Below are 27,797 nucleotides of genomic sequence, written 5' to 3' on the forward strand. Positions count from 1 at the left end.
CATGCAGATGTCAGCCATTTGTCAGGAACAGAAGCAGAACCCAGCTAATTAGTCAGAGTCTTTCCTCTTTGACTTTTAAACACAACACAAACATCTTTATATTTTTTTATACCGGACTCACTCTTTGCATTAAAAGAGGTCCAGTTTCAATGCAGAACCAAAGACAAACTGTAAAGAAGTGTCGCCACGGTGGAAAATAACAAGAGAAACCAAACTTGTTGCTCTCCACAAACAGACAACGCTCGGTCAGGCCTCCCTACTTCTGCTTTTCCTGGACGAGCCCTGCTGCTGCCACTGCTGCTGTCAAGAAGGTGTTGTCATGTCTGAGATGCTGAATAGCACCAACAACTGCCTCATCTCTCACAGAGTTAAATTTATCTTCCTCAGGCTGTGCTTCCTCTTTTTGACTTTTCACATTAATGAGTGTGAGCAGCTTCCTCATTGCTTATGCATAAAAGTACAAATGTACGGGTTTATTTCTAGGTTTGGAGCCTGATTTCATTTTTCTCTCTGGTGACATTTTTAGCTGTAGCTCTTCAGTGATCCTCCTGGCATCTAACATCATTTATTTTCTCATAAGCAAAAGCAACAATAATCTGAGATGAATTTGCTCAGCCTCTCTTTTTGACACAGGGCAAATGTGAAAAACCCAGCGGAAAGCAATCGCTGCATAAACAAAATAAATGACAACCATGCAGGTAACAGCTGCTGTAAGATGTTTGCGCTGATTTAGAATCAGGATTTTTTTTTTACATCAAGAGTTTTAGCCAACTCTTCTTTGCTGAATTGTTATTTTAGGCCAAATGGACGTTTCTACAAGCATGAGCAGCTCCTTAATGTGAATGCCACAGCAGCTTATTTACATTTTGGTCCAGATTTAGACTAGTCTGCTTCAAAACCTTTCATTAGTTTTCATTTTTATGCCACGTAGTTAATGTGGCACTGCTGTCCTGCACCCAAAGATAAGTCAGCTTGAGTTTGAAACCACGAACTGCTGATCAGACGTTCACCTTCAGACTTAGTGATCAATGCAGACTAGGTAAATCCCTCGTGTCTTTAAGTATACAGTTAATTTAAAGGTGTTAACCATATGCTGGAGTGGAGTTTGTGTTAAAAAAAACAAACAAAAATACCAAAAAGCAACACATGGCTTAGAGAGTTTAATTTATTCTGACTTTTAAAAAACATTAAAAAGAAGAGAGTGATGTTAACCCTGTGTGATTCTCCTTTGTTTTCATTTATTTCAGTCGTTTTTTATGCAATCTACAGAAATCACTGATCATAAAGTATCTGACAGGTTCTTCCGTTGCTGATTTACACAAATAATTTTAGCTATATCTATGCACATGTATTTTGTAGGATTTTGATCAAAACAGCAGATTAATGAGCCGTTTCGCTCCAGGTCAAAGTTCAGCGTCTTCCTCAGGACCGGCCATAAGTGTCATAGATAGTATTAACTCTTACAACACCTGTTGTACAGTTTTCGTAAATACATCCAGCGTCCTGTAGATGGAATCAGAATAAAATTTTTTTAAAAAGTCACAAAAAGTGATAGAGAGCTGGTGTAAAATGGTTAAAGGTAAACAAGATGCTGTATTTACCTCATTCTGTTCCGGATTTCTGTTGGAATCATCAGCTGAGAAACAGAGACAGAAACAACAGAGGAATGAAACAGAGGTTTGCATTATGAGGTGAAAGTCTTTCTGCAATCAGACACAATCTAATGTTTGGAATTTTTAACATTCAATGAGAGAAAAGAGACATTAGAAAAACATCAAGTCTGCAGGGTTTTTGTTCAAAAATGCGAAAAATTTCTCAATTTCCTATAAGATTCTAAATATAAAGCAAAGTAAAGAGCACTTTGTTTTAGAAGAATAATAGGCTTTTTATCACATTCGCAATTAAAGTCATGTGTCTTTGACTTGTCCAATCACAAGTTAGCTATTTTAACAAGTTTACCAAACCTGTTAACAAAATACACACAGAACACACACACACACACGCACGCACACACACACACACGCACACATGCCTGAGCATGTGGACGCAGTTCCAAGTTTCACCACTATGCCCTATAACAGTTTAACATGTCAGGAAAAAGGTAATTAAGAAAAAAAATATGGAGGGTGACGGAATAGTTCAGTTATGATAGCTTGACTTTGACAACCTTAAGATGCAGATGTGGAATTCTGTTTGAGTCCAGTTAGAACATAAAAGGCGACTTAAACACCAACTCTGACAGAACATCAGTACAGAAGTTCTAAATGTTACTGATACTAAAGTTATTAATGCATTTAAAGTGATTAAATAATAAAACTTACAGCAGCTGGAGAGAACAGGTCCTATAAAGACAAAGTTCTTCATGCTGTGTTGACTGAAGAGACGAGACGTCAGGAAGCTGTTAGCAGAAGTAAAATCATAATATAAAACGATTATGATGCTGCTTGGACGGCCCACTGTGAAGCTTTCTGGAAAATAACCACAAAAGTCTAATTGTGGTTACCTTCATTTGGGTCGATGACAGAGGAGGGGGCATCGTGGCAGGGGGAGGGGTAAGTACTGCAGGAAGTACTTTCCCCAGCATTCTGTTTTTGTCGTTTAGGTTTCTGCTTACATATGTTTTTTTTGTTTTTTGTTGTTGCTTATTTACCATTTTCTGTCTTTTATTTTATTCCTTTATAATAGTACCTTTTTGCAATGATTATATTTGTGAATTTGGTCTTGTTTCTTGTTTGTCTATGTTTCTTTCTGTTTATTGTTTGATAGTTTCAGGTTTTCTTCCTTTCTTCTTGTCGACCTGCTTCTCGTCCCAGCTGTTCTCCATCACCTCGTTCTCGCCTGCCTGCGCTCTTCCTCAGCTGTTCCCACTTTTCTCTGATTATCTTGTGAGGTTGTTTCATTTCCACCTCGGCCTCAGTATAGAGAGCTGAAACCACAAGTTTACATACACTGCAGAAAAAGACAGACCTTTTTCCTCACTGTCTGAAGTAAAATAAGGTCAAACTTCTCTTGGGTAGGTCAGTTAGCATTACCAAAATGATTTCTATTTGCTTACATTTGCCAATATTTGCATTACATTCTTTGCTCTAGTTGGTACTGTTGTTGGCTACAGCAGCAAAACAACCCAACAACATGATGCTGCCATCACTGTACTCAACAGTTAAAATGTTCCTGTAGTTCCCATGTTTCCTCCAAACGTAGCGATGGTCGTCATGGCTAGACCGTTTGAGTATCGCCAGACCACAGGACATGCTCTAACTGCTTCCAAGCATTTTACAGTTTCTTTTAAAGCAATGTCTTCCTCCTTGCTGAGCGTTTCAGCCCCTGTCGGTACAGGACATGTTTCATCGTGGATAGTGACACACTATTGCTAGCCTCAGCCAGCGTCTTCACAAGGGATTTGGCTTTTGTTCTTGGGATTGATTTGCTAAACTAAGGAGGAGCACAGAACTGAGCTCATCCACATATCAGAAAACTCAGGCAATTGTCCTGATTTTATGTAAAATAAAATCAATCGACTCATTTAGTCAGTGTGGCCAAATAAAGAAAAGAGCATGAATAAGACGGGAGACAGGAGGGATGTGCTGAGGGGATAATGTGCAGTCTGAAACCACAGGGGTGAGAATGAAAGAGAGGAGAGAAGGGAGGAGGCCGTAATACAAGCTGGCTCCCTCTAGAGGGAGCTGCTGGCATTGGTAAAATCAAACAAAATCTGGGTTAGCTGTGACTTCAGTGCAGAATAAATCTTAGTTAAATAAGAAATAAGAGAATTGTTTAGCATTGGGAACATCTTTTTGGAATTTGCATTAAAAAAAGAATGTTCTTTTGATATAAATATGTATACTGTCATAACATGATAGCATAATGCACAAACAAAATTTACTGCACAATAAAGTTTTCATGCTGTGATGTTGCATAGCTCTATCTTTCCTGTGCACTGGTGGAATTTCTATGCCTTTTACTGCACTGTGTTGAAAATTCGTTTTGGGTTTCACCAAGATTTGTTTATGTCTTATTATTTAGGATGTTATAATGTAATTTAAATTACATTATAACATAATTTAATTGTTGTAATTGTTATTTCATAGTGTTAGTGTTTCATAGTTAGTATCTGGTTCAAAATGGACTATTTGTAGACCTTTAAAGGAATGGACTATATATCCCATGGTATATAGAAGAAGAAAGAAGAAGAAAAAAAAGTGAAAGAGCTACCTATATTTTCAGAGCTCCGACACTCTGTCGTGTGTCATATTGTGTATGATTCCTTCATCTTTTTTATCCACTGAAGTCCGTCTGAATAATCCGTCCGACTCCTTCTCGTGTTTGAATTAGTCAGATATACAACAGCTGAGTTTTTAATGGTTCCGGGTTCACATGCTCGTAATAACAAACGTTTAGTTGAACTTAGAAGATAATATTCAATTTGGAGTGTATTCTCTAGATATGGGTAAATGCGGTGACATGTGTAGTACTACTGCCTTGGCTAACTGGTTCTGAAAAAGGTTGACAGCAGAAATTACAAGACAGCAACTGATTTCACATACTGTGATTTTATTATTATTATTATTTAAATACGTGATTGACAGTGTACATTTCCAGGTCTATAACGGTCAAGGAATGTGAGTTTTAGTGAACTTGCAAAAGAGTCATGGGTCAGGGGTTAACCGTGGGGTGACCACTGATGACCTGCTTCAGGTCAAATTACTGAAGGAGCTGCTGGTTTTTGACCAGAGCATCGTAGTTTATTTTTTTGTCATCCGTTGTTTCAAACCTCCAGATCAGTCAGGGGAAAACATGCTGACCCCAAACACCAACAATGGGCACATGAACATCAATGCTGGACTTGGAAACAATGAAAAAAAAATGGCTTTGTCTGATAAATTATGTTTTTTTTTTTTTTCACAGCACATGGAAGTCGTGTGTGAAAACATGGGAGGACCAGAGGAGGGAAGCAACTTGTTACATTTACATGAATAACTCCTAGGGGAAAAAAATGACTTTTATGAATAGTTTTACTCTTAACCATACATTTTATTTGAGTAATTTTGTTATAAACTATCACTACAACCATGCCAAAGTAGTGCTACTCTAACTCGATTACATTTTTTGTGAACTCTACCCTCAGGCTCCCTGAGTGATGTGGAGGTTTGAAACGTCACATGACAAAGCTCTGCACATTTCAATGTGTGGAGGACGACATGCTGGTAGAGGCAGCATGCAGCGGTTTTATTTATGGAATATTTAGGCACATGGTAAAAATGAACTATCATAAATGAATATGGGATTATATTTTCGATCTCATTGTCCCCTCTGGAAGACTCCTCCATCAGTTCGCTCGCTCCACTTCAGGGTGGCTCCACTCACTCCACTCTGCTGCAGTCTGTCCTGGAGCTGGGACACACACACACACACACACACACACACACACACACACGCCCACGCACACACACACGCACACACACACACGCACACACACAGGAACCATTTCAGGAAAAAAACGTCTGTTTTTGTTTTATCAAATTAACATTCTCATTTGAACTATGCACTGAAATGTGCACAGCTGTGCAAAATTTTCATATGCATTCACCCTTTACTTTTGTCATATGTACTTTATCAGGATTACATAGATACTTAGATATACAGAGAGACAGACAGACAAATAGTGTCTCTTGTCTGAGATGGACTATAACATAAAATCCAAAATGCATTACACAAACGTGTGTAATGCATATGAAGACTTCCTGTCAGACTTGCCTTTCTCAGGATGTTTGCTTTCAGAACCGGGTCGTTCGGATCCACGGCATTCTGCACATTCAGTCTCAGCTTCACTACCTTTCTAAATACTGGTTAATCAAGAAGAGGAGATATTTAATATCATTCTTTTCAACAATAAGATAAAATAAACAACCATGTAAAAATACGGATGTTCGCACGAGTTAGATTCTGTTTTTTTGTTTTTTCTTCTGTTGTGCAGGTTGCAGACGTGCAGTAAAATACTCACCACTGTGGCAGACAAATGGTAATTTAGTTTCACAGGACAAAAATTTCCATTTCCCCAATCGCCCAGAAGACGTAGCGCCGCATATGACTGGCATGGAGCCAATTGGATTAATGACAGAGTCCCAGTTGCTGAAGAGAAAGTCGCTCCCGTCAGACCAGAACAGGTTTGGATCTCTGTACAGACCAATCCAGGCTGAAGAAACTATTTTGTTATCCAGTATCTGGTTTTCTGCATCTGTTTTCACGGTTGCCAGGTCCACATAGTTCTCTCTGCAGAAGCTCTGAGCGCTGGACCAGTTCCTTTGCTCATTTTGAAGAGAAAATTTGGCCGACTCCGGTGTTCCTACAGATAAGAAAATGAAAAGAACAGAATATTCAAAAATGTTTTTAATTATTATTACTATTATTATTTTAAAAGCCGTGATTAATATCCTTACCGCTGTAACACATAAACGGAAGGTTTAACGCACAATCGTCATCCCACCAGTTTCCTCCGCTCCCAGATCTCACGCAGAATTGCATGGCGCTCTGGAACTCCGGTTCATTTAAGTCGCTCCTCCAGTGCCTGTAGTCAGCCCCGGCCCCATTATAGGCGTCGGACCACTGCCAGTTGATCTCGCTGTACAAACCAATCCAGACGTCAGAGCCGTAGCCGGCGGACTGGAGTGTGTTTATGAGCAGGTTCAGGTCTTCGGAGTTCTCTACGGTGGCCAGGTCTGCGTGCGCCTGTCTGCAGTAGGCCTGCGCCTCAGTCCAAGTCAAAGGCCGACTGAAAAAGCGGTACTGATGGCTGAGACCGGAGGAGAGGATGAGAAGGTCTGAAAGATAAAAATACACAATCATTTTGTAATCTACCCTTAAACTGAAACATTTGTTTAATCAAATACAAATCCCTCACTTGTGAGAAAAAACACTTCTAATAAAATCCCTTCCATCATGATTCTTCTACTGTTACAAAGGCACGTTGTGTGAGGATCATATAGGTTTTTGAGTCTTAAAAAAAAAAAAAGTGTCTTAAGCCTTTTGATGCAAATCGTTTGGCACGAGGCCATATGTAAGTGCAGGCAAATGTTTCTGCTGAACACACAGCAGAGGTCTGTCTACGCTCAGCTCTGCTGTGATTCAAAGGTAAATGTCTGGCCTGAGGAAACACCACTGCGTGAGCGTAGCTGCACGTGTTGCATGAATATCCTGCAAGCACCACTTTGTGTTGAAACAAGCAAATTGTGTTGTGTCTGATCAGCCTTCCAGACCCTTCAGGTCTCCTGGTTCTGGTTCTGCTGAATCACTGATTTCCACCTGTTAAGAACTGCATCTGACTAACAATAACTGGAACCATGGTTAATGTATGTTTGATGATTATTACTGAACTATACTTGACATGACCAATTTCTTTTGTGCAAACATGGACAACTTTTCAATGCATATCTATTAAACTTACAGGATCGCAATTTTTAAGTCCTTAAAATTACTTCTCAAGAGTTCCTTAAACTCTGAACTGAAGTTCTTAAAACTTCAGTTCTTAAAACTTAAATCATTAAATTAAATTAAATTAAATGATTTAATTTAATTTAATTAATTATTTAATTAAATTAAATCATTAAAATGATTTAATTTTCAAATTAAATCATTTTAATTTCAAAATTAAAATGATTTAATTTTGAAAATTAAATCATTTTCAAAATCATCAAACCATTTATGGTCCAGAGTCAGACCTAGACATTTTACTTTATTCCATCCATGTTCCTATGCAATTGCAATATTTTTAAATTGAATCTAATCTCCAGGAAAAATTGAATTGACCAATAAACCTGAATGCCATGTAGTATTTGATGAACTTGATATATTTGGAATGGAAAGACTTCACAGGTAACAAAAGTAAAATTCTCCACAGAGGACCAAAGGAGCTGTATGTAAGACAACATTAACTATTAAAACCTTTTGCCTTTTGTTTATTAAACACATTAGAACCTACAAAATTACAGTTCTGTTGCGCCTATGCTTTGTCCTACATAAAAAGACAAACTCTGTGTTTAAAAGCGCAGTCTGGTGAGAGCAACATGTTATTCTATACAGGAATGGAAACATGATTGGTTCAGGCAAATCTAAAACAGCTCAGCTTGGTGACGAGGGGCCGGAATAAGATTCTGCAATCCTTGTTTGAATGTTGTTAACGTAACAGGTTAACACAACTAACTACAGAACAAAAACGAAGACAAAATTTATTTTTTGAATTTTTTGAAATTTTTTTCATGCAAAGTGGTCCTGTTGCACAACACCTCTTGCAAATAAAGAATGGTAATTTGCAACTGTAATCCGACTCCCAGGCTTCCCAAACAACTATTTTACATCTGAAAAACAAACATACACATCACACGTTTGGGTATTCATGGTGCCATGCAAACATTTTGAGCCGATTGTCTTTTCTTTGTACCAAGTCGACTAATCAAGTTTATTTGTATTTCAGCAGCAAGGCAGTTCAAAGTTCTGCACATCATTAGAAACTCACATTATAGTTTACATCAGTAGAGTTTGGCTTTTCAGAAATCTTTACAACAGATATTTAATGTTCCTCAAAGTCTTCTCATTGCGATTTAAGATTTTTTTTTTTAACCATGAATGTTGGCTGTTTTTTTAAGCTGGTTTTTTACCCAACAATCCTCTGAGGATAAAGTTTCTTTGTCAAAGAGTAACTTTGAGTCTCATAAGATGGTTGCCTGAGCTCAATATGATTACTGAATGCTAAGTTAAGTTTTAGATGTTTATTTTCCTTTTTTGGTAGCAGCATTTCCAAACTGCATTTTGAAATAAACAATTGGGACTTACAATTTTTAATAAGTGTGACAGCATACATTTCTGAGGATTTACTAAGACGACTGAAAACTAGAACGGGAGAAAGTTTTTATTGATGCCTGAGATGGAAACAGTGGAAAAGATTCATTCTTGTAACATGTAAGCTCTGAATGACTGGACCTTTAGTAGCTTACAGCATCTTTCCATCAAGATTGTAAAACGCAGTTTCTTAATTATGTGAAAAAATAGGACAATGATGGGTCACTTAAAACATTTTTTCATATGTACAGTGGCACACACTGCTTACTTTGTTGAAACCATATTTTAATTATTTTCAGCGTTGATTGTTTTAATAACAGTTTCCTAACTTCAGCTTGAGCTCCTAATATTTGTCCTCTCTAACTTGTAAACATTTTCCAAACATTTCAGAAAGTCATCTCTCGTTCTCAGTCTTCTGTCACATTTTATGTTGAATTTAATTCTGAAATCCAGTTCAGTCATAGTAAACTGTACATGTTCTGTCATGAAGTCGTGCTTCTGTTAACATATGACTGGTCTCATTGTGATGCTGATGAAATGATATCCGACTTCCTCTTCAGCTCTCTGGCAGGTTACATGTCTGACAGGCAGGTTGGGAATGTAAGATGGAGATAATTATCTTACATTCCCAGTCTGGAATCAGGAGATGATACAGGAAGCTCTTCATTTCCTTCTTGCTGATGATTGTTCAGCAAAGGACTAACTCACATCCCAAACCTGCAAGTGTTTGTGGTTTGAGTTGCCTAAAAGTTATATTTACACTTGTAGGCTCCTTTTTGTTAAACACACTAAGTCGGTTGTTACCTGCCATATAATGTTTTTTTTTAGCCCCTGTGTTAGAAAAGGATCACATTTTTTTAGTTTTTCACTTTGAATCGATGAGTGTAGGACCTGTTTAGTTTCTTTGAGTTGGCACAACAGACTTTTGACTGATTGTGATTGTTGTGTTTTGGTCTCTCTTGGGTCATAATCAGACACCTTCAGTAACCTCAGAGTGTCAGCATGTTTTATCCCAAAACTACCGTCTGAAAAAAAGGCACCAAGTCTACAAGCCTTTGTAATAAACGTATACAGTTAGGCTCAAATATCTTTAGTACTCTGACAGACAGAGATTCAATTATTTCAGTTCAGCTAAGTGAGCAGTATCAGATGCTAACCAGCAGAGGGCAATCGTCTACTTTGTCATATCACCCTGTTAATCGCCGTGACGATGGCGGTTTATTTACTTGATTTCACAACACTTGAATGTGGTCGTGACACAAGATAAAAAGGTTTGCAGTAACAAGCTTACAAGAAGCAGAGAGACAAAACATAAAAATGGCCACTTCAATCAAAGGTTGCTGTGTGCTGCTCAAGACGGGACATCAACCGACGGATGTTCTGCTCTTTGTTCAAGTCCTTGTAACATCTGTCATTATACAGGCTTTAAAGGTTGCATGTTTTCCTGAACTTCAGCTCTTTACCTCCTAAGGACAGTAAAGTTTTAAGATCTACAACCAGCGACTAACATAGAACACATAAACTGCTTGTTGCTGCTGTGTTTCTGCTCTGTTCCAGGCTGTTTACCTCAACTTCAGCTCCATTGATTTAGTCGATCCCCGCTGCTCAACCGTCCTGACATGTCTTTGTGGTTGTAGTGTTTATGGTGTTTCTTGGTTCATGTGGCTTTAAAGTAAGACCTCCACCCTGTCTCTTTTTAACAGGAATGGAGGGCTGGAGGCCGGGTCTCAACCTGTTTCTTTCCCCGTCTCAGATTCTTAGTTCTCGCTCTTGGTCTTGTTCGACAATATTGGTAGAGGGCGTCTTGCGGCTAGAGTTTCGGAGCTTTGCCTCCTTTTTATCTTCACCCACAGACGCACAAGACGACGAATATGAATTAAAGGCAACATGAGTGATCTCAGCGCAGCGTCTCAGAAACATTGCAACGTTGGTTATTGCTAACGACCTTGAAATCAGGTTGCATGTGAACGTCTCCAACAACAGACGGCAAGTGGTCTTTGATTTGAAAGAGTGCGTCTGTGCGGTTTGGCCTGGCTTGTGCTGAACAAACACCTGCAGAGCGAAGAAAAGGATTAAGTCTGCTTTTTAAAAACATGAAGAATTTTAAGAGAGGGGAAAGTAAAGAGCATCAGAATTTTGTTCACCAGGATGAACGCAGACGGAAGGACAAAAATGCCAAAAGCACAACACCCAGTTTCAACTAATGTTCACTAATGTGCTTCAACAAAACTCTGAGGCCTTTATGTACCATCTGAAATTAGATTATAGGTTATAGACAGGTGGACTGTGCTTGCTTTTTTTTTTACATGATCATTCAAATTGAATACATAAAGGACGGCAAACGGGTAAAGTTCAAGAATAACTTTTACGTCACTCCAAATGAAAGGGGTTGTAGCCCTGACTTTACTTCATCTTGGACTTTTCTTTCAATTCTAAACGTGTCTTCACCATCTTTACATGAAGTTACTCGTTTTGAGAAGTGAAAAGATAGTTATACTACAAGCAGCAAAATGCCTCCAGCATGGGCCCCAAATGAGGTCTTGCTTTTCGTTGCAGAAGCCCACAGGAAACTTATTTCCTCAAAACTGACCTGAATTTTCTGCTTTGAAGCCCGAGTCACAGTGGAGCAAAAATCAAGTGCTACCGTGAAGCGGTAGCCCCTCGTGCTCCTGACCTATTTTGATTTCTTAGAAGAGCGTTGCTGTTGCCATCCTCACTTACTGTTAGCGAGTAACTGCACAACAGTTTCTCAGGCGTATAGCGCAAATAACCAAGCATTTCAAATAGAGTGAAAAAGTAAAGTATTAAGATAAAGAATCAGTTAAACAGATGGAAAGCAGAAACATACGGTAGATAATTTATACTCTACTTGAATCCTAATCCAAACAGATGACTTAAAATCACTTCTGGTGTCTTATTTAAGGAAAGACCTGGGAAAGTTTAAAGTCTGCATCCATGAGGATGGCCTTCATCATCAAGGACTAGATGATGAAGGAATATATTACTAAGAGAAGCACCAAAGAGGCACACGATTGCATGGTTTTGAGTTTTGAGCAAGACATAACAGACAGTAAAAGTGATAAGACCTAAGATTTTACATACCTTCTACTGCACTGTCCAGGTTATATGTTCCCTATTGGGTTCTTTTCCAAAATATCCCTGACTTGGAGCTCTTTAAAACATGCCACATGAGAGATATGTTAAAAAATGATCATGTAAAGATGTCATGATCCGTGTTTCTATGTGTTTATTTTCTAGTTTCTGTGTGATTCTGTTCCCTGTTAGTCCTGTCTCTGCGTCTTTCCCCGTTGATTGTCTCCCAGGTGTGTCTCGTTCCCGTGATTGCCCCGTGTGTATTTAGTCTCCCCTGTTGTCTGTATTCTTCGTCGGGTCCTTGTCTATTCCTTGTCAATTGATGTCACCTGTCTCCGTGCTACCAGTTTCCTCGTGCTGTCTCCCTGTTGTTCCTTGTGAGAGTTCTTTATCATTAAATTCATCATTTACCGCTACATCCTGGGTCCTGCCTGCGTTCCTACTCACCGGAAACCACCGCCTCATGACAGAAGGACCCGACCACGACCAATACCGGTGAGAAACGCCATCGTCATGGACCCAGCAGACCGTCGTTCCCTGTTTAGGGAGGTCAGGAGATACGACGAGGAATTAAAAAGACCATATTCTCCGTTCACCCGCCTCAACGCCGCCATTCGGATGGTGATCCACCTAGACAGGTGGATCCAGCTCCTCCCCGGCTTGGGCTTGGAGGATTTCTACCAGGAGGTAAAACTGGAGCTGGAGACGGTAAAGGCTGTGCTGGCAGCAAGACCTAAGCCAGCTCCGTCTCTTCGCCCAGCCTGCCCGTCTCCAGCCGCCACAGCCTGGTCACCCTGTCCTGCACCCGCTGCCGGCGTGCAGCTCCCCGAGCTTCCTGCACCCACTGCCGGCGTGCAGCTCCCCGAGTTTCCTGCGCCCGCTGCCGACGACCGGATGAGTCCCTGGTGGGGGACTCGTATGGCGATCTGCCCACCAGGTGTCGGGCCACGGCGATACCATCGCTCTGAGCCGCCGGAGGTCCCGGCCCCGGGGCATCGACGTCGCCGCCGCCCTCGACCACCGGAGTTTCCCGTGCCCGCTGCCGGTGAGCAGCCGCCGGAGTCCGCTGCCGGTGTGCAGTTCCCCTCAGAGCCTCCTAGTGTTCCCCCAGAGCCTCCTAGTGTTCCCCCAGAGCCTCCTAGCGTTCCCCCAGAGCATCCTAGCGTTCCCCCAGAGCATCCTAGCGTTCCCCCAGAGCATCCTAGCGTTCCCCCAGAGCATCCTAGCGTCCTCCCAGAGCTTCCTAGCGTCCTCCCAGAGCTTCCTAGCGTCCTCCCAGAGCTTCCTAGCGTCCTCCCAGAGCTTCCTAGCGTCCTCCCAGAGCTTCCTAGCGTCCTCCCAGAGCTTCCTAGCGTCCTCCCAGAGCTTCCTAGCGTCCTCCCAGAGCTTCCTAGCGTCCTCCCCGAGTCCCCTAGCGCCCTTCCCGAGTCCCCTAGCGCCCTTCCCGAGTCCCCTAGCGCCCTTCCCGAGTCCCCTAGCGCCCTTCCCGAGTCCCCTAGCGCCCTTCCCGAGTCCCCTAGCGCCCTTCCCGAGTCCCCTAGCGCCCTTCCCGAGTCCCCTAGCGTCCTTCCCGAGCTCCCAGCGCCCGCAGCAGCCGGCGCTCCGCCAGAGCTCCCAGCTCCAGAGCTCCCAGCGCCCGCAGCAGCCGGCGCTCCGCCAGAGCTCCCAGCTCCAGAGCTCCCAGCGCCCGCAGCAGCCGGCGCTCCGCCAGAGCTCCCAGCGCCCGGAGCAGCCGGCGCTCCGCCTGAGCTCTCCGAGTCCGCTGCCGGTGCGCAGCTCCCCGGTGAACCTCCCGAGAATCCAGCCGGCCGTCCTGCCCGAGCCCTCGGCCTCTGCTCCGCCCGAGCCCACGGCCTCTGCTCCGCCCGAGCCCACGGCCTCTGCTCCGCCCGGACCCCAGTCTCCAGCGCCTGCAGCAGCCGGCGCTCCGACCGGCCCACCGCGGCCCAAGCTCCGCCTCCAGCGTCGCCGCCCACCGCGGCTCAAGCTCCGCCTCCTGCGTCGCCGCCCACCGCGGCTCAAGCTCCGCCTCCTGCGTCGCCGCCCACCGCGGCTCAAGCTCCGCCTCCTGCGTCGCCGCCCACCGCGGCTCAAGCTCCGCCTCCTGCGTCGCCGCCCGCCGCGGCTCAAGCTCCGCCTCCTGCGTCGCCGCCCACCGCGGCTCAAGCTCCGCCTCCTGCGTCGCCGCCCACCGCGGCTCAAGCTCCGCCTCCTGCGTCGCCGCCCACCGCGGCTCAAGCTCCGCCTCCTGCGTCGCCGCCCACCGCGGCTCAAGCTCCGCCTCCTGCGTCGCCGCCCGCCGGACCTCCCACGAGAGGTCTGCCTCCTGTGCCGTGGTCGGCCCCCGGAGGGTTTTGCGGTGCTTATTTCGTTTTGGATTTGTTTTTTGTTTTCTGGACTCTGGCCCTCCTACCGTCGCCCCTCCGCCCACCCTGTTGGGTTGTTTTTTGTTTGTTGGACTTTTTCTTGTTGGGCGCCTGGTAGTCGCCCCTTGAGGAGGGGGTACTGTCATGATCCGTGTTTCTATGTGTTTATTTTCTAGTTTCTGTGTGATTCTGTTCCCTGTTAGTCCTGTCTCTGCGTCTTTCCCCGTTGATTGTCTCCCAGGTGTGTCTCGTTCCCGTGATTGCCCCGTGTGTATTTAGTCTCCCCTGTTGTCTGTATTCTTCGTCGGGTCCTTGTCTATTCCTTGTCAATTGATGTCACCTGTCTCCGTGCTACCAGTTTCCTCGTGCTGTCTCCCTGTTGTTCCTTGTGAGAGTTCTTTATCATTAAATTCATCATTTACCGCTACATCCTGGGTCCTGCCTGCGTTCCTACTCACCACAAACCACCGCCTCATGACAAAAGATGCATAGAAATAAAACTATTCATATGGAAAGAGAGCAGATTTAATAATTGTATAAACCAGGTGAGGGAGTGAAACAGGTAAAGATCCCAATGTGTCTTTTTGATGTGTTTGGTCCAAAGAGTCAGTCTGTCTGTCTGTCTGTCTGTCTGTCTGTTCAGAAATCAAATTCCCATGCAGCCTTTATAGTTAATAAGCCAGACAACTGTTTCAAAGATGTCATCAAAAGTCTCTTGTATTGAAAAATATATTTAAGCAATCCTCACTCTTAAGTGTTAATATAATACATTGTTCAGTGATCTTTGTTATTTTGACTATATTACAAAAAAACTTTGTCTTTCTTACTAGTGTTGAGATAAAAAGGAAATGAACAAGTCAGAAGAATCACATTATGCCATCTGTAGCTGCACATTGAGTTCCTTCTGCATGTACTTCAGCTCATCCAGGTCACCTTTCTTGTTGACTTTTGACGCTACTTGTGATGAGTGACTTACTGTCATACAGAAACCAAGTTTTTATGGAAACTACATCTGCAAAGTGAAACCTAGACATTTGAACGTCTCAAGCTCTTCAGTTTGGGTTGAAACACCAGACGATGATGTACTTGGAGATGCTGACTCTCATGTCCAGGTAACTTTCAAACACATCCTGTTCATGTGGAAGGTTACAGCCTGAGCAGAACCACAGGTTGATGTCGTTTTGGCACTTCCCTCCACGGAGTTGCCACAATAAGGCAACCTCACAGTCACCACAGCTGTACGCACACAGACGCTGCAAACGTTTTTACTCTGGACGGCCTTCCTGGCGGGAGAAGAACGGAAAGAGAATCACATCATCCACAAAGAAGTAAGACATTTACTGCGCAATCTTCTCTGCAAACATTTAATAGATTGATCTGATGTATCAATCAGCCTCCTAAATCTATTTTTAGTTAGATCATCTTTTTCAGTTGTTTGTTTACATTTACCGAACTAAATGTAAGGAAACAAAGAAACACAAAATGAATTTGATCTCAGGGTTGTTGTTTTTTTTTCATTTCTGTTTAACCCAGCAAACATTTTTATGACTAAAATATAACATGACATGTTGATATGAGAAAATGGTTGTTTCCTAAGCAGGACATGTGTCACTTGGCAGGGGCCAATCAAGTGCAGACTTCTTCTAAGAGAAGAAAATGCACTGAAGTTCTTTCCGTTCATTATCTTATTTGAAACATGCTGACATCAAGTCAGTTTGTCGTCTGGGCGACAATTTTGCTCCTGGGCACCATGGGTGAGTTTTGTGTCTAAATATTTCTATGTATATCATCTAAATATCCCACATTACCTTCTGTCAGGGTTTTACTGAATCGTAAGAAACTTTATTGATCGTATGATTTGACTCTAATTTAACCTCAGGTCAGAAAATTCATCTGAATTTAACCCCGCCTGTTCATCAAAGCGGCAGCTTCATATCAGCTCCCATTGGGGGAAAAGTGACTTTACATTGTTTCCATGACTCAGAACGGATCTACTGGTACAGGCAAACCCTGGGGCAGAAACCAACGCTGATTGCCAGCTTCTATATCTACGGGAGAGAAACCATTTTTCATGGTGAATTCAAGAACAATTCTCGTTTGGATTTGGTTAAGGGAGACTGGACAAATCATCTGATCATTTCAGATCTACGAGTTTCAGACTCTGCCACATATTTCTGTGGAACGAGCAACGCGCAACCACAAGGCACTGTCGTCAGCGTAAAAAGCTTCGACTCCGATGTAAAAGTTCTGGTCCATCAGTTGACCTCTGAGAGCCGGCAGCCAGAAGGCTCTGCAACTCTGAACTGTACACTAAAAACTGGAAGCGGTGGTGGAGAACACAGAGTTTATTGGTTTAAAAACTCTGACGGATTCCAACCAGGATTCTTTTACACTCAGGGAAGCAAGAATGATCAGAGTGAGAGAAACTCCAACACACAAACACACACCTGCGTCCACCACCTGCCGATGGAGAACCAGTCCGTGTCTGATGCTGGATCCTACCACTGTGCTATTGCTTCCTGTGGACACGTCCTGTTTGAAAACGCAACAATGCAGGACTTTTCACGTGAGTAAAAGGCTTCACATCATGTGAAGACGGAAACATGAAGTGGAATCTGTGATTCTTTGTCGATTGATTTCTCTCCAGGTGAGAAAAATCTCCTCCAGAATGCTGTCTTTGGAACTTTAACTGGATTTCTGACAACCCTTCTTGCTGCTTCACTGGTTTTCTTATTGTGCAGACGAAGAAAAACATCAGGTGAAAGTGAGTGTGCATTTCCATCTCCATGCAAACGTCATTTATATCCACAATCCAACTCAAAGTAAAACTCAGTATTTGAGAAATCTATGCAGCAAGTGTTTTTGATTTTCATAGCTTACACATAATATAAGCCTTTTATTACATGTTCATATTTTTAAATAACTGTTTGATATTTTGATTTATGGAAACGAACCTGTTGCTATTTTAAGAAACTAATTTGCTCTTTTGAAACAGATTTGCAATGTTCTGCTGCTATGACTGCACCGCAGGTAGGAGTTACCTCTTCATTTTTGCGATCATTATTAATATTTTGTACAAACTTTCCCACAAGATCAATATTCTGATCTGCTTTCACGTGTATTTCCAGGTTAATGACCACGACATGACAGTCCTCAATACAACTATAAATGTTGATCAGTCCAACAGATCAAGAAGACAGAGAGAGAGCAGCAAGACTGAGTGTGTTTACTCCAATGTTAGCCATAGGAAGTGAGGAGCGCATGAACTTTATTTTGAAACTCTTTAATGTAGTTTCAAGAACTTATCTTACAACAAATCTACAGGTGGACATATTGTTTTTTTTATTAGCAGCCAAATTGCTAAACCTCTCTTGATGTAAAAATGTTTCTGTAAATGAACTTTTATTTGTGTTGGAGCATTTTGTGATTGACACTTAGTTTTCAAAAACAATTGGTTACTCTAAAAGGTCTTTATGTGTGTGTTTGGGTGTGTATGCATGTGTGAGTTTGTTTATTTATGTTTTTCTTTTTTAAATCACCTGGATGATGCCGTCATGCTGTTATGTCCTTTGGATGCTTCTTGCAAATGCTCCATGCGATGGACGTGTTGCTTAAGACCCAGAAATCCCAGAGAGGAAAGTAGATTTATTTTTAAATATTTTAAATATGAAGGATTGCATTACCTCCGCTTGTCCAATGTTATAACATTTCCCCCGTAAAGAAGTTTTGATTGGGTTGATTTAAACTTTACCTTTACCCATATATCTTTACATGTTATCAGAAATAGTCCAGAAGGTGTTTGAAGGGTTTGACAATGTATCTTGGCAGATATTAGGGTAAAGCAGGCTACATATTTGATATGGCAATGTTTTCATTTAGAGGAGAGGGAGGTAGTTACAAAGACAGTAATCTTTTCATATTTGTATTTGTTGAAGTCTGGAAAAAATCATGTTATTTTCTCTCCATTTCAGAAGTGTGACACACCTTGTGTTTGCAATACTAAATCCCAATAAAATCTATGAAAGTGTGTTGTAACTGCAATAAATAATATGAAAACCTACATTATTCATTTGTTGTTCACTGGAGCCTGCATGCACAATCTAACTAGCGGTTTCACAGGGCCGTTGTTTGAGTGACACAGAAAGAATGTGGCTTGAAGCGGACCGTGGTCATGTGACCCAAGTTTCTGAAATACCAGAGGTTGCGTCATCTCTGCTTGGCCAATCAAATACTGTACATCCTTATCTATGAAAACTGAAAAATGGGTCGAGGTTCTTCTCAATCAGAACAGCAATCAAATCACCATGACATGCAAATGCTTTGTTGTCTATCTGATGTTCTTGTTCTTGGGGACAATGGGTGAGTCCATGTACAAGTTCCACATTTCGGTGCGCTGTACCAAGTTGTCGTATGTTTATCATGTCGGGGTTTTATTCTTTACCACAGCTGGGACAAAGACACAAAAAATCTTATCTGTTCGCCAAGACAAACATTTCGTGTTCGCTAAAGCTGGAGACAACTTGACTCTGCAATGCTTCTATGAAAATGTCGTGGACGCTCGGTTCTACTGGTACAGGCAAAATCTGGGGCAGAAGCCAAGGCTGGTCTCCACCTATTACAAGTACGACAAGAACGCCACTTTCCACGATGAATTCAGAAACGATCCACGCTTTGACCTGGCGATCACTAAAGGCAAAAATCATTTGAAGATAAGAAATCTGAGGATTTCAGACTCTGCAGTTTACTTCTGTGCAAGCAGCTACCTGTACAGGCTGGATTTTGCTGAAGGCACAATGGTGTATGTAGAACAAACAGGTTCCAAGCTGCAAACTTCAGTTTATCAGTCAGCATTGGAGACCATCCGGCCCGGAGGCTCTGTGACCCTGAACTGTACGGTACAAACTGGGACCTGTGGCGGAGAGCACAGCGTTTACTGGTTTAAAAACTTCGAAGAGTCTGAACCAGGACTCATTCACAGCCAAGGGGGTGAGAACAAGCTGTGCAACAACAAAACCGGCGGACAGACACACAGCTGTGTGTACAAGCTGCCGATTGGCAAACTGGACGCCTCTCATGCTGGAACCTACTACTGTGCGGTTGCCTCCTGTGGACACATTCTGTTCGGAACAGGCACAAAGCTGGACTTAAAAGGTGAGCAGCTGCAAAACAAAACAAAAACACCACAAATTACCTAATTTAACTTAAACAGAAAGTTTATGTTGCTGTGTTTCTGCAGATACCAACAACTTAGAGACTTATTTATGGACCGGAGCCTTTTCTTTCACCTCCCTCCTGAGTGTTTTACTGGCTGTCTTACTGTGTGTGACACGTAAGAAAAAGAGCTTCAAATGTTCAAGTAACAGATTTTTTTAAAACAAATTTTACAACTTTAAATTCGTATACATGCAATGCAGGAAAAAGCTAAATTTGACTTATGATATTTTTCCTCTGGTTTTTCTTTCTTCCCCCACGTTTATTTGCTTGAGATTATGAAACTTGTTTCAACATTGAGCAAAGATAGCATAAGCAAATCCAGACTGCATTCTCCAAATTATGATTTCACTCAACTTAATTTGATGCTCTTGGTTGAAAACTCTTCAAAATATGCAAATTCATATAGTTCTTAAGCAAGGAGTGGGTAGAAATTCCTTCACAGTGAAATAAGTAAATGATTATTGGCAGTTATAAGAAAATTTTGATTGCTGACATGGCTGTCTATCATGGCTTCTAGAGGTAATTAATTTGTAAACTGTCACCTTATCTTTGTTAATAAAAAACACATTTAAACATATTGGTTTAGGATTAGGGAAAAATAAAAAAAAGAATTCTGACTTTAATTTCAGAATTTTGACTTTTTTCCAAAGACTAAAATCAGATATTCCAGTGGCGCTAATCCTCTTCAGTATAAACTGTAAAAAAAACAAAGAAAAAATTATATATATGAAAAAATAAACAAAAAAAAAATCTAAACTTCTGCTTTTACCTGCAGAGTCTGTAAAAGGGCCATCCAACAAGCCAGATGTGAAGGTGAGCAATTTATTCATCAGTCCTTTTCTATTTAATGACATATACATAACATAATAGTTACTGTATTTTTTTGTGTGTGTAAAATTCTAACAAACCTTTTGCTTCCAGGATGCTTGCAATGCACAAAAAGCATATTACGCAGCTTTTTTTGCACTGTCCAATAGACCACGAAGGAGAAAGGATCCCATCTGGAGTGAATGTGTGTACTACAGGGTTTAGTAGTAGAATGGGAAAAAATATATATATATTACAGCCAAGCACAGAATTGCTTGAGATTTTGTTCTGACTAGATTTAACATCTGCACTTTGAAGTGATCCTGGCTGGATCACAACTTAGATCTGATAGAGAATCTGTGGAGCGAGTTCTATTTACTGAAGGATGTTTTCTACTCTATGACTCGTCACCAATTAGAAATAGAAATCAGCGAAATACAAGAGGAAACGTGAAAAGAAAAATAAAGGATGAAACTGATTTCAACATGCTTGTTTAATAGAACTGGAATAAATGTTTTTATTAATTGATTGTTGTTCAATTAGATCCGAAAGGACTTGTCCGATAAGTTAATTTCTTTGTGTTTATTCTCTTATCCTGTTCCTTACGCTTCGTGGATTTTGTTTTCTTAGATTAGTATTGTTGTTTTTTCCTCCATGTTTTGTTTTTTTCCTTTCAGAGTTCTCCAATGTTTTCCAGGCATAAAGTGCCGTTTTATAGCATAATGAAGTAACTATGTTTCCTTCAGGCCTTCTAAAAGTGCTATATTTATTAAATGACTTAAAAGAAGTCTTGCTTCCTAATTTAATGCCTTGAAATTGGGCCTCTGTCTCTTTAAAAACTTCTGTTCTTTCCGAAACGCCTCCGTTGTGAGGAAGTCGTCACAACAGTCTTGGTTGAATGAAAATTGTTATAAAACATTCTTTTTTTTTATCATTTCAGTAAATGTGCTTCTAATTCTATGAATTTTGAGTCTATAAGTTTTTGCTTTTGTTATTTTTTTTATCAACATTAAGCTTGAATATATCTGTTGGTTACATAAACATTGCAAAATAGCAATACTTGACTTTTATGTTGTTTGTGAATAATTTCTGTAGCTTTGTAATCATTTTTAAGATGTCATGAGCTTTTACCTGCTTTTCTTCTTCATTAAAGTTTAACAGTATCAAACATGTTGTGCTTATTTCACAAATTTCTGCCACCCACTGAATGTCTGGGACACAGGTCAGTTATCTGTTATCAGTTATGTTATGCACATTAAAGCACATCACATGTATTTCTACCGAGTGGATTATTTCTTTTGTAACCTGAATCAATAAAACTGATTTTAAAAAGAAAAGAAATCAAGACCAAAAATTAAACAGGATGAACCACATAAGCTAAAAAATAAATACTTGCTATGCTTAAGGATTGTCAGCATGTAAAGTTTGTTGATCTGGTGAAATATAAGAAATGTGTCGAGGCCTAATTATTTCCAGCAATCTTCACCATGACAACAAACGGTTGCTGTTCCTGAAAAAGGACAACATTTTAAATAACTGGGTTACTTTATTGAGCATACAATAAATTTTCTTTAGAACAATATCAGTTTCAATTAATGATGAGATAACCTCTAAATGAAAATGTATTAGAGGCTATTAAAGGCCAGCTAAAACAAGGCTACTACTTTCTTATATGTTTCCAGATTTGCTGTCTGAAGCTCCACAATCCTAACACCCAGGTCTCTGGCTTCTTCACACAGTCCAAACCTTTGTGTCCAGTCCTTGTCCAAAAATTCTGGCCTAATTCATATTTCAGGATCAAAATTCCAGTAATCTGAGGTAACCTTTGAGGTGAATTTGTGCAACATGTATAAATTGAAAACTCAGTTTGCATTATACGCTTTCTAAAGCCCCTTCTCCATTGTCAAGTCTCACTCTAGCCAGTCAAAGTCTGGTCCAGCTCTGTCCAAGTTGTTGTTCTCCGTTGGCAGTGTGTTCCTCTCTATGTGGGGGTGGATCATGAGTGATGGAAACTTAATGTTTCAGTTTGGGGGATATTTCATAACCCACTGTTCTTAGGTTTCTCCATTTCCTTTTGGGAAGCCTTTCTTCAGGCCGCTCTCTTTACAGGTGATTTCTCTCACGTCGTTCAACATTATGTCCTGCAGCTGTAAACCACAGGTTTTGGTGTAACTTACTCAAAATCTAGATTCAGTCTGAATCAGAGTGCGAAGAGACCTTAAATACACAATTAAATGTGGCTGAAGTAATTCTGCAGTGAAGAGTGAACCAGAGATTTTACACTCTTTGACTGTCAGCGTTGAGTAAATTAGATTTGGGACCAGCTACTTTTTCACCTGGGGTTAGTTCAGTTTGGATAGCTTTTTCCCTTAATAAGTGAAATCATTTAAGGCTGCATTTTTTTTATTTACTCAAGTAATGTTGTTTCTTTGGCATTAGAACATTGAGCAGTGCATACACGAAGTTGATTGACAGCACTAAGACCCTCCTCCAGATCTCTGATTGGTTGTTTTTGACTGGGAGCGCTTCATGGCAGCTCAGGGAGGAGATTGATTTTTTTTCACAGATTATCTACCCCTATTATACTGTCATGACTTGGTGCCAGCTTTAACAATGTGTAAAAAAAACCCATATTGCATTAAAAGTTACATACCCCAGCTTTAAATGTAAATAAATAAATAAATAAATAAATAAATAAATAAATAAATCAGAGCTTCTCACTTCCTTTTGTGCCCACACTGTTTCCATTGTCACTGCAAGTAGAGGTCATTTCCGCTGAACATATAAAGTCTCGTCCTCGACCCGTTTACTGAAGTCGCTATTACACTGGAAGAGTCTGAGCAGTGAAGAGTGAAGGATGCTGAGGTTTTATGTACTCCTGGTTCCTCTCTGTAAAGCATGTAAGTCACTCCACTTACACACTCCTGCATCGTGACGGTAGTTTCTCGATACGGCAACGCTCTAAGGTATCCGTAAACCATTCTGCGCACTTTGACTATCCGAACTTCACGTGTTTTTCAGACGGGGACGTTCTCTACGCCGACTTTGGAGACAATGTTACTCTGCATTGCTTCTACACCTCCAGTGCCTCCCATCTAAACTGGTACAAGCAGGTACCAGGAGAACCGCCGCAGATCATATCCACTTTTTACAAACATCTTCCCGGCTCCAACACCTTACACAAGCAGTTTAAGGACAATAAGCGACTTTCAGTTTACACCAAGGAAGGGCTCTACGATCTGAAGATCTCTAATATCCAAGACTCTGATTCTGCTCTGTACTACTGCGGCTACACCAGCATCTCCGTCACCGAGTTTGACAACGGAACATTTTTATTGCTAAAGAGTAAGAGAAACTTGATGCTTTCTAGAAGCTTTCTGCACTTATTTTCACCGCTTTTATTGATATCATTAGAACATCTTGTCTTAGATTCCAGCTGCAAGACGGTCCTCCACCAGCCGGACTCCGTTTCTGCCCAACCAGGAGGCTCTGTGACTCTGAACTGCACCATGCTAACCGGAACCGTTAACGGAGACCACAGCGTTTACTGGTTCAGGAAGAACTCGGAGGGATCCGGTCTGGGAACGCTGTACACAACGACACGGAGTGGTGGTCTGTGTGCGAGGAGCCCAGAAGACGGTCCTGCTGTCCACAGCTGCGTGTACAGCTTACCAAAGAGGAACGTGACCATGTCTGATGCTGGGACGTACCACTGCGCTGCGGCTTCATGCGGACGGATTCTATTCGGGCCAGGAACAAGACTAAATGTGGGAGGTAAGAGTTAAGTTTGTTGCTTTTTTTCCCCCACAAATCTGCAAAAGTGTTCTATATTTTTTCCTCAGAGAAACAGCTTGACCCTGCGTTGATGCATGGAGGGGTGGTGTCCCTGGCTGCGTCTCTGATCTTGAACATCATCCTGATTTTTATTGTTTGTCGAATTTTCAGAAGAAAAATCAATCATTCAGAAGGTACAACCAGTTGATATTTAGTAGATGATTTATGTTTTTCTTGCAGCATTTTGATGATTTTTTTTTCTCATCAAGGATCTCATCAAGAGCCAGGAGATGCTGCTGACATTCAGGTTAGCTATTTAAAAAATGAGTTAAGATTGTGTTTGTAGACAGACTCCACTATTTAGACCTGCTTTGTGTTGCAGAACGAAGACTTAACGGTGGTTCATTATGCAGCCCTGGATTTCAAACTGAAGTCGGACGCAATGAACAGACAGAAGAACCGAGAGGAGGAACCGGTTTACTCCAGAGTCAGACAGTCCAACCAGAAGTGACTGAATGTTTTAAACTGAACAGGCACTGCTGCTCTTTGCTTTCTGAGATCTGTGCAGAGGCAAATGAGGAAAACATGCCGATTCGGATACGTTTGAATTGGAGATCCATCAATCATAATGTGGTTGGTTTTCTAAGCTCTGGTTTTTGTAAAATTTTGACCTGCTGATACCATCTCTGAGGCATGGGTTGAGCTTTTTATGGAGTCAGTACTGAACGCAGTCAAGCAGAGGGCTGCAGGTTGTACATTTTTTTCAGCCTCAGTCAAGCTAATTGAAACTTGACTAGAACTGCCAATGTTATGTAACCTTTTGGAAAAACACAACTTGTAATTTTTGATGAATATTTACCAAAAGTAATGTTTTTTGTCTTATTTTATAGAATCACAACTTTCATATTTGGTTTTAAACCATAAAAAATGTTGTACTGGTAATTTTAGTGTGTTTTTATTGTGGAAATTCAATGCAATTTTCTCTAGAAAACCCCCCAAAACAAACAGAAAAACTGGTAAAACCTGCATTTCTTTTTACATGCATATTTAAATACATTGGCTGGTTCCTTTTCCATCTTCAGAAGGAGTTTTGAGCCACTGTGGAACATCCAGAGATTGATTTGCAGCTCCAGACTCACAAGTTGCAGACATGAGCTGCTTGACAAAACCAAAAATGGTGCTGCAACTTATTCACCTGTACTCTGTTATTCATGTAAGTGTGACCTTTTGCTCTCGCCTTATTTGCCAATCTATAGCATCTTTACTAATATCTAAAAAGCCTTGTTTACACTGCTTTAAATAAAGTCAAAGCAGGGACCATGAGGTATCTGGTGCCTACAGGGCCAATGCACAGCATGTATATGTATGTTGTTGATGATGTTTTGTTCCTGACCAAATAAAGTTGAATGAACACAGAAGTTATTTTTCCATAGATTTGTTTTTTGTGTGCAAAATATCAGATACTATGAGCTGTGATGTTACATTTACCTTCTGCTCGGTCAGAAGGAACCACAGACATGTTGTCACTTGCCTGTTACTCAGCAGACTACAGAGCACCGAGGTCAAAGTTCAGCATATTTCAGCTTTAACAGGATCGTAAGTTCCACCAAGCAGCCAAATGCATGTTTTGCTGCTGTTGCGTGCAAAACATGAGGTAAATATTAATGTTAATACTCTAAAAGATCGTTCAAAATGTTAAAACCGAACAACTTTTCACTAGTCTGTTGTATGTATTTAATATTCCTATTAAATCACCTTGGTTTGTCTGTCTTTGTTTTTTAAATATCTATTTTTTCTTTCCTCATTAGTAGATTCCACACTATTGTCAGTAAGACTTGATAACACTTTAATGGGGTGTGTTCACTGACTGCAAAAAAATCAGACAAAGTCAAGCTGAAAATGAACTAATCACAATCAACAGCCAGTTTTTATGTGATCTTTATCTTTATTCTTTCTTATGCTTAAGAAAGAATGAAGATAGAATTGCAAGAGAAACAACATTTTTATTCATATTTGTAAAAGAAATTGACATTTTCCTGGTTATTTTTCAGGAGGGTTTTCTTGTGATAATCTCAACACGATGAACTCCACCATCAGTTTATTTCCTAAAACAAGCTTGTGATGAAGTGAAGGTTGCTATAGTGACTTTACAGATAAAAGTATTTAAGCTAATGTAGGTAATGTGACATTGTGAATATTTGATTGAGATATTCAGATGTGCAGTTAGGAAGTCAGCCAGCAGAGAGCAGTAAAGTCATTCCTGAACTGCTTTGGTAGTTAATCCAGAGTGTAAGAACATCCCTGATTTCTTAGGTGTGGTTGTGATGCTAGAGGGGAAAAATAGCAATTAAAAAAAAATAATAATCTGAATAGAGGTGAAGCTGAAGATTTTAAGAATACAACTGGAGCTCGTCAGGTGATCGTCTCTGTTCAAAATATAGAACGTGAACCTAAAGAGGGAAGTGTTAGCATGTGCTGCGGTTAGCTGACATAGAAAGTTGTCTGTTGAAGTTTTTGAAGTTTAGCCACAACATATCACTGTTTCTCTGCTCGGTTTACATGAGGACTGTTGCTCTTTAAATGAAGTGACAGCATTAAAACAAAAGCATTTTACAGTAAAGCTGGTAATCAGCGAGGACAATGTTGTTTTATTTGTACACGTTCAAATTTGAGCTAATTGGTCTCTTGGTGATAAAATAATCTATGGTTGGTGACTAATATAGAAAGCTTAACGAACTTAAAAATACATTAGTAACAAACAACCAAACAGAAAAGGAGCAGTTCTCGCTCTGGTCCTGCCTGCTAGCAGCGACCTCAGCCCCAGTGGTTCGGTCGGCGCCACCGCTCCTCCGTCCTGACAGGATGTCTGTGTGGTTGTAGCCTGTTCCTGCTTTCAATAACACATCTGGGCCATCGGTTCTTCTCACGACCCATACTTTTGTTTTGTATTAGAAACCAATGCAGTAGTCATGTCTCTAGTGACAGAATAAACTAAAAAGATAACTTTGCATCACCACTGCAGCTCAAACAGACTATATATAGAAGTAGGAGGCTCTGTGAGCCACTAATTTTACTTTCTTTCCTCAGCATTTCCTTCTATTTGAGCTAACCATGCCGCTACCTTTTGTGTTCTAATTGAGTCATTTTATGACAGTTGAGCAGTACTACCAATGTGCACAAGCAGGGTCATTTGTTTCCATTGTTTAGCATTACAGAAACCCACAAACTACATATCTGGACAGAACTGAACTAAATGTACTTTAGTAAAACCACAAGCGCAGTGGAACAAATAGCAGTCATGTTACCATGAGGTGGTAGCCCTCTGCACCGCTGACCCATTTAACCAACAGGAAAACAACTGTTATGTGCGAGAAATTAAGAAGTACAAAAAGGCTCTGAAATATTTTTGCTTCACATATGAAAGTTTTTTGTTCCAAATCAGTAATAATACATATTTTATTTGAGAGATTTTTTTATTATTATTTTTGTTTTGTGTTCTCCAACTTCATGTTCAGTGGTTCAAACCTGACCTCTAGTTCATCCATCCATCCATTTTCTTTACACCCTTGTCCCTCAGTGGGGTCGGGAGGGTTGCTTGCTGGTGCCCTTCTACAGCTAATGTTCCGGGCGAGAGGCGGGGGTCACCCTGGACAGGTTGCCAGTCTGTCACAGGGCAACACAGAGACACACAGGACAAACAACCATGCACAC

General features: G+C 41.0%; 3 protein-coding genes and 1 long non-coding RNA gene across 7 annotated transcripts; 3 read left to right on the top strand and 1 right to left on the bottom strand.

Moving 5' to 3' along the window:
* Nucleotides 1–1,600: 1,600 nt before the first annotated feature.
* Nucleotides 1,601–3,750, bottom strand: LOC145548580 (uncharacterized). Its single transcript, XR_014084576.1, has 3 exons — nucleotides 2,504–3,750; nucleotides 2,322–2,398; nucleotides 1,601–1,636 (listed from the first exon to the last, which is right to left on the bottom strand). It is a non-coding gene; the product is annotated as an uncharacterized LOC145548580 (long non-coding RNA).
* Nucleotides 3,751–15,347: 11,597 nt separating this feature from the next.
* On the top strand, nucleotides 15,348–18,351 carry LOC103480229 (uncharacterized). Its single transcript, XM_081599144.1, has 5 exons — nucleotides 15,348–16,045; nucleotides 16,171–16,857; nucleotides 16,939–17,055; nucleotides 17,287–17,321; nucleotides 17,420–18,351. Exons 1-5 carry the CDS (start codon nucleotides 15,988–15,990, stop codon nucleotides 17,543–17,545), a joined length of 1,023 nt encoding a protein of 340 aa, XP_081455270.1. The 5' UTR covers nucleotides 15,348–15,987; the 3' UTR covers nucleotides 17,546–18,351.
* A 97-nt stretch (nucleotides 18,352–18,448) lies between these two features.
* Nucleotides 18,449–21,570, top strand: LOC103480230 (uncharacterized). 3 transcript variants are annotated; one of them, XM_008435108.3, is made up of 5 exons: nucleotides 18,449–18,650; nucleotides 18,738–19,442; nucleotides 19,528–19,647; nucleotides 20,281–20,318; nucleotides 20,427–21,570. In XM_008435108.3, the coding sequence occupies exons 1-5, from the start codon at nucleotides 18,539–18,541 to the stop codon at nucleotides 20,535–20,537; spliced, it is 1,086 nt and encodes a 361-aa protein (XP_008433330.2). In that variant the 5' UTR covers nucleotides 18,449–18,538; the 3' UTR covers nucleotides 20,538–21,570. The 3 variants fall into 3 exon arrangements, with proteins under 3 accessions (XP_008433330.2, XP_008433328.2, XP_008433329.2); XM_008435106.3 differs by having other exon boundaries at nucleotides 18,449–19,442; XM_008435107.3 differs by having other exon boundaries at nucleotides 18,449–19,442; nucleotides 19,528–19,620.
* Nucleotides 21,571–22,940: 1,370 nt separating this feature from the next.
* On the top strand, nucleotides 22,941–25,735 carry LOC103480239 (uncharacterized). Of its 2 annotated transcripts, XM_081599149.1 has the most exons (4): nucleotides 22,941–23,657; nucleotides 23,742–24,280; nucleotides 24,356–24,393; nucleotides 24,469–25,735. In XM_081599149.1, the coding sequence occupies exons 1-2, from the start codon at nucleotides 23,183–23,185 to the stop codon at nucleotides 24,095–24,097; spliced, it is 831 nt and encodes a 276-aa protein (XP_081455275.1). In that variant the 5' UTR covers nucleotides 22,941–23,182; the 3' UTR covers nucleotides 24,098–24,280; nucleotides 24,356–24,393; nucleotides 24,469–25,735. The 2 variants fall into 2 exon arrangements, with proteins under 2 accessions (XP_081455275.1, XP_081455274.1); XM_081599148.1 differs by having other exon boundaries at nucleotides 22,941–24,280.
* Nucleotides 25,736–27,797: the final 2,062 nt, after the last annotated feature.

The sequence above is a fragment of the Poecilia reticulata genome, chromosome 18 (assembly GCF_904066995.2).
Source record: "Poecilia reticulata chromosome 18, P_reticulata-male-v2, whole genome shotgun sequence".
NCBI lineage: Eukaryota > Metazoa > Chordata > Actinopteri > Cyprinodontiformes > Poeciliidae > Poecilia > Poecilia reticulata.

What these genes read in the sequence shown, in the direction of transcription:
- LOC103480230 (XM_008435106.3), top strand. Translation starts at nt 18,539, where the DNA reads ATGAAAACTGAAAAATGGGTCGAGGTTCTTCTCAATCAGAACAGCAAT. An exon ending in CACAAAGCTGGACTTAAAAG is followed by an intron (nt 19,443 to 19,527) that starts GTGAGCAGCTGC and finishes GTGTTTCTGCAG; the next exon opens with ATACCAACAACTTAGAGACT. An exon ending in CCAACAAGCCAGATGTGAAG is followed by an intron (nt 20,319 to 20,426) that starts GTGAGCAATTTA and finishes TTTTGCTTCCAG; the next exon opens with GATGCTTGCAATGCACAAAA.
- LOC103480239 (XM_081599148.1), top strand. Translation starts at nt 23,183, where the DNA reads ATGTACTCCTGGTTCCTCTCTGTAAAGCATGTAAGTCACTCCACTTAC.
- LOC103480229 (XM_081599144.1), top strand. Translation starts at nt 15,988, where the DNA reads ATGCTGACATCAAGTCAGTTTGTCGTCTGGGCGACAATTTTGCTCCTG. An exon ending in TTTGCTCCTGGGCACCATGG is followed by an intron (nt 16,046 to 16,170) that starts GTGAGTTTTGTG and finishes ATTTAACCTCAG; the next exon opens with GTCAGAAAATTCATCTGAAT. An exon ending in AAGAAAAACATCAGGTGAAA is followed by an intron (nt 17,056 to 17,286) that starts GTGAGTGTGCAT and finishes CTTTTGAAACAG; the next exon opens with ATTTGCAATGTTCTGCTGCT.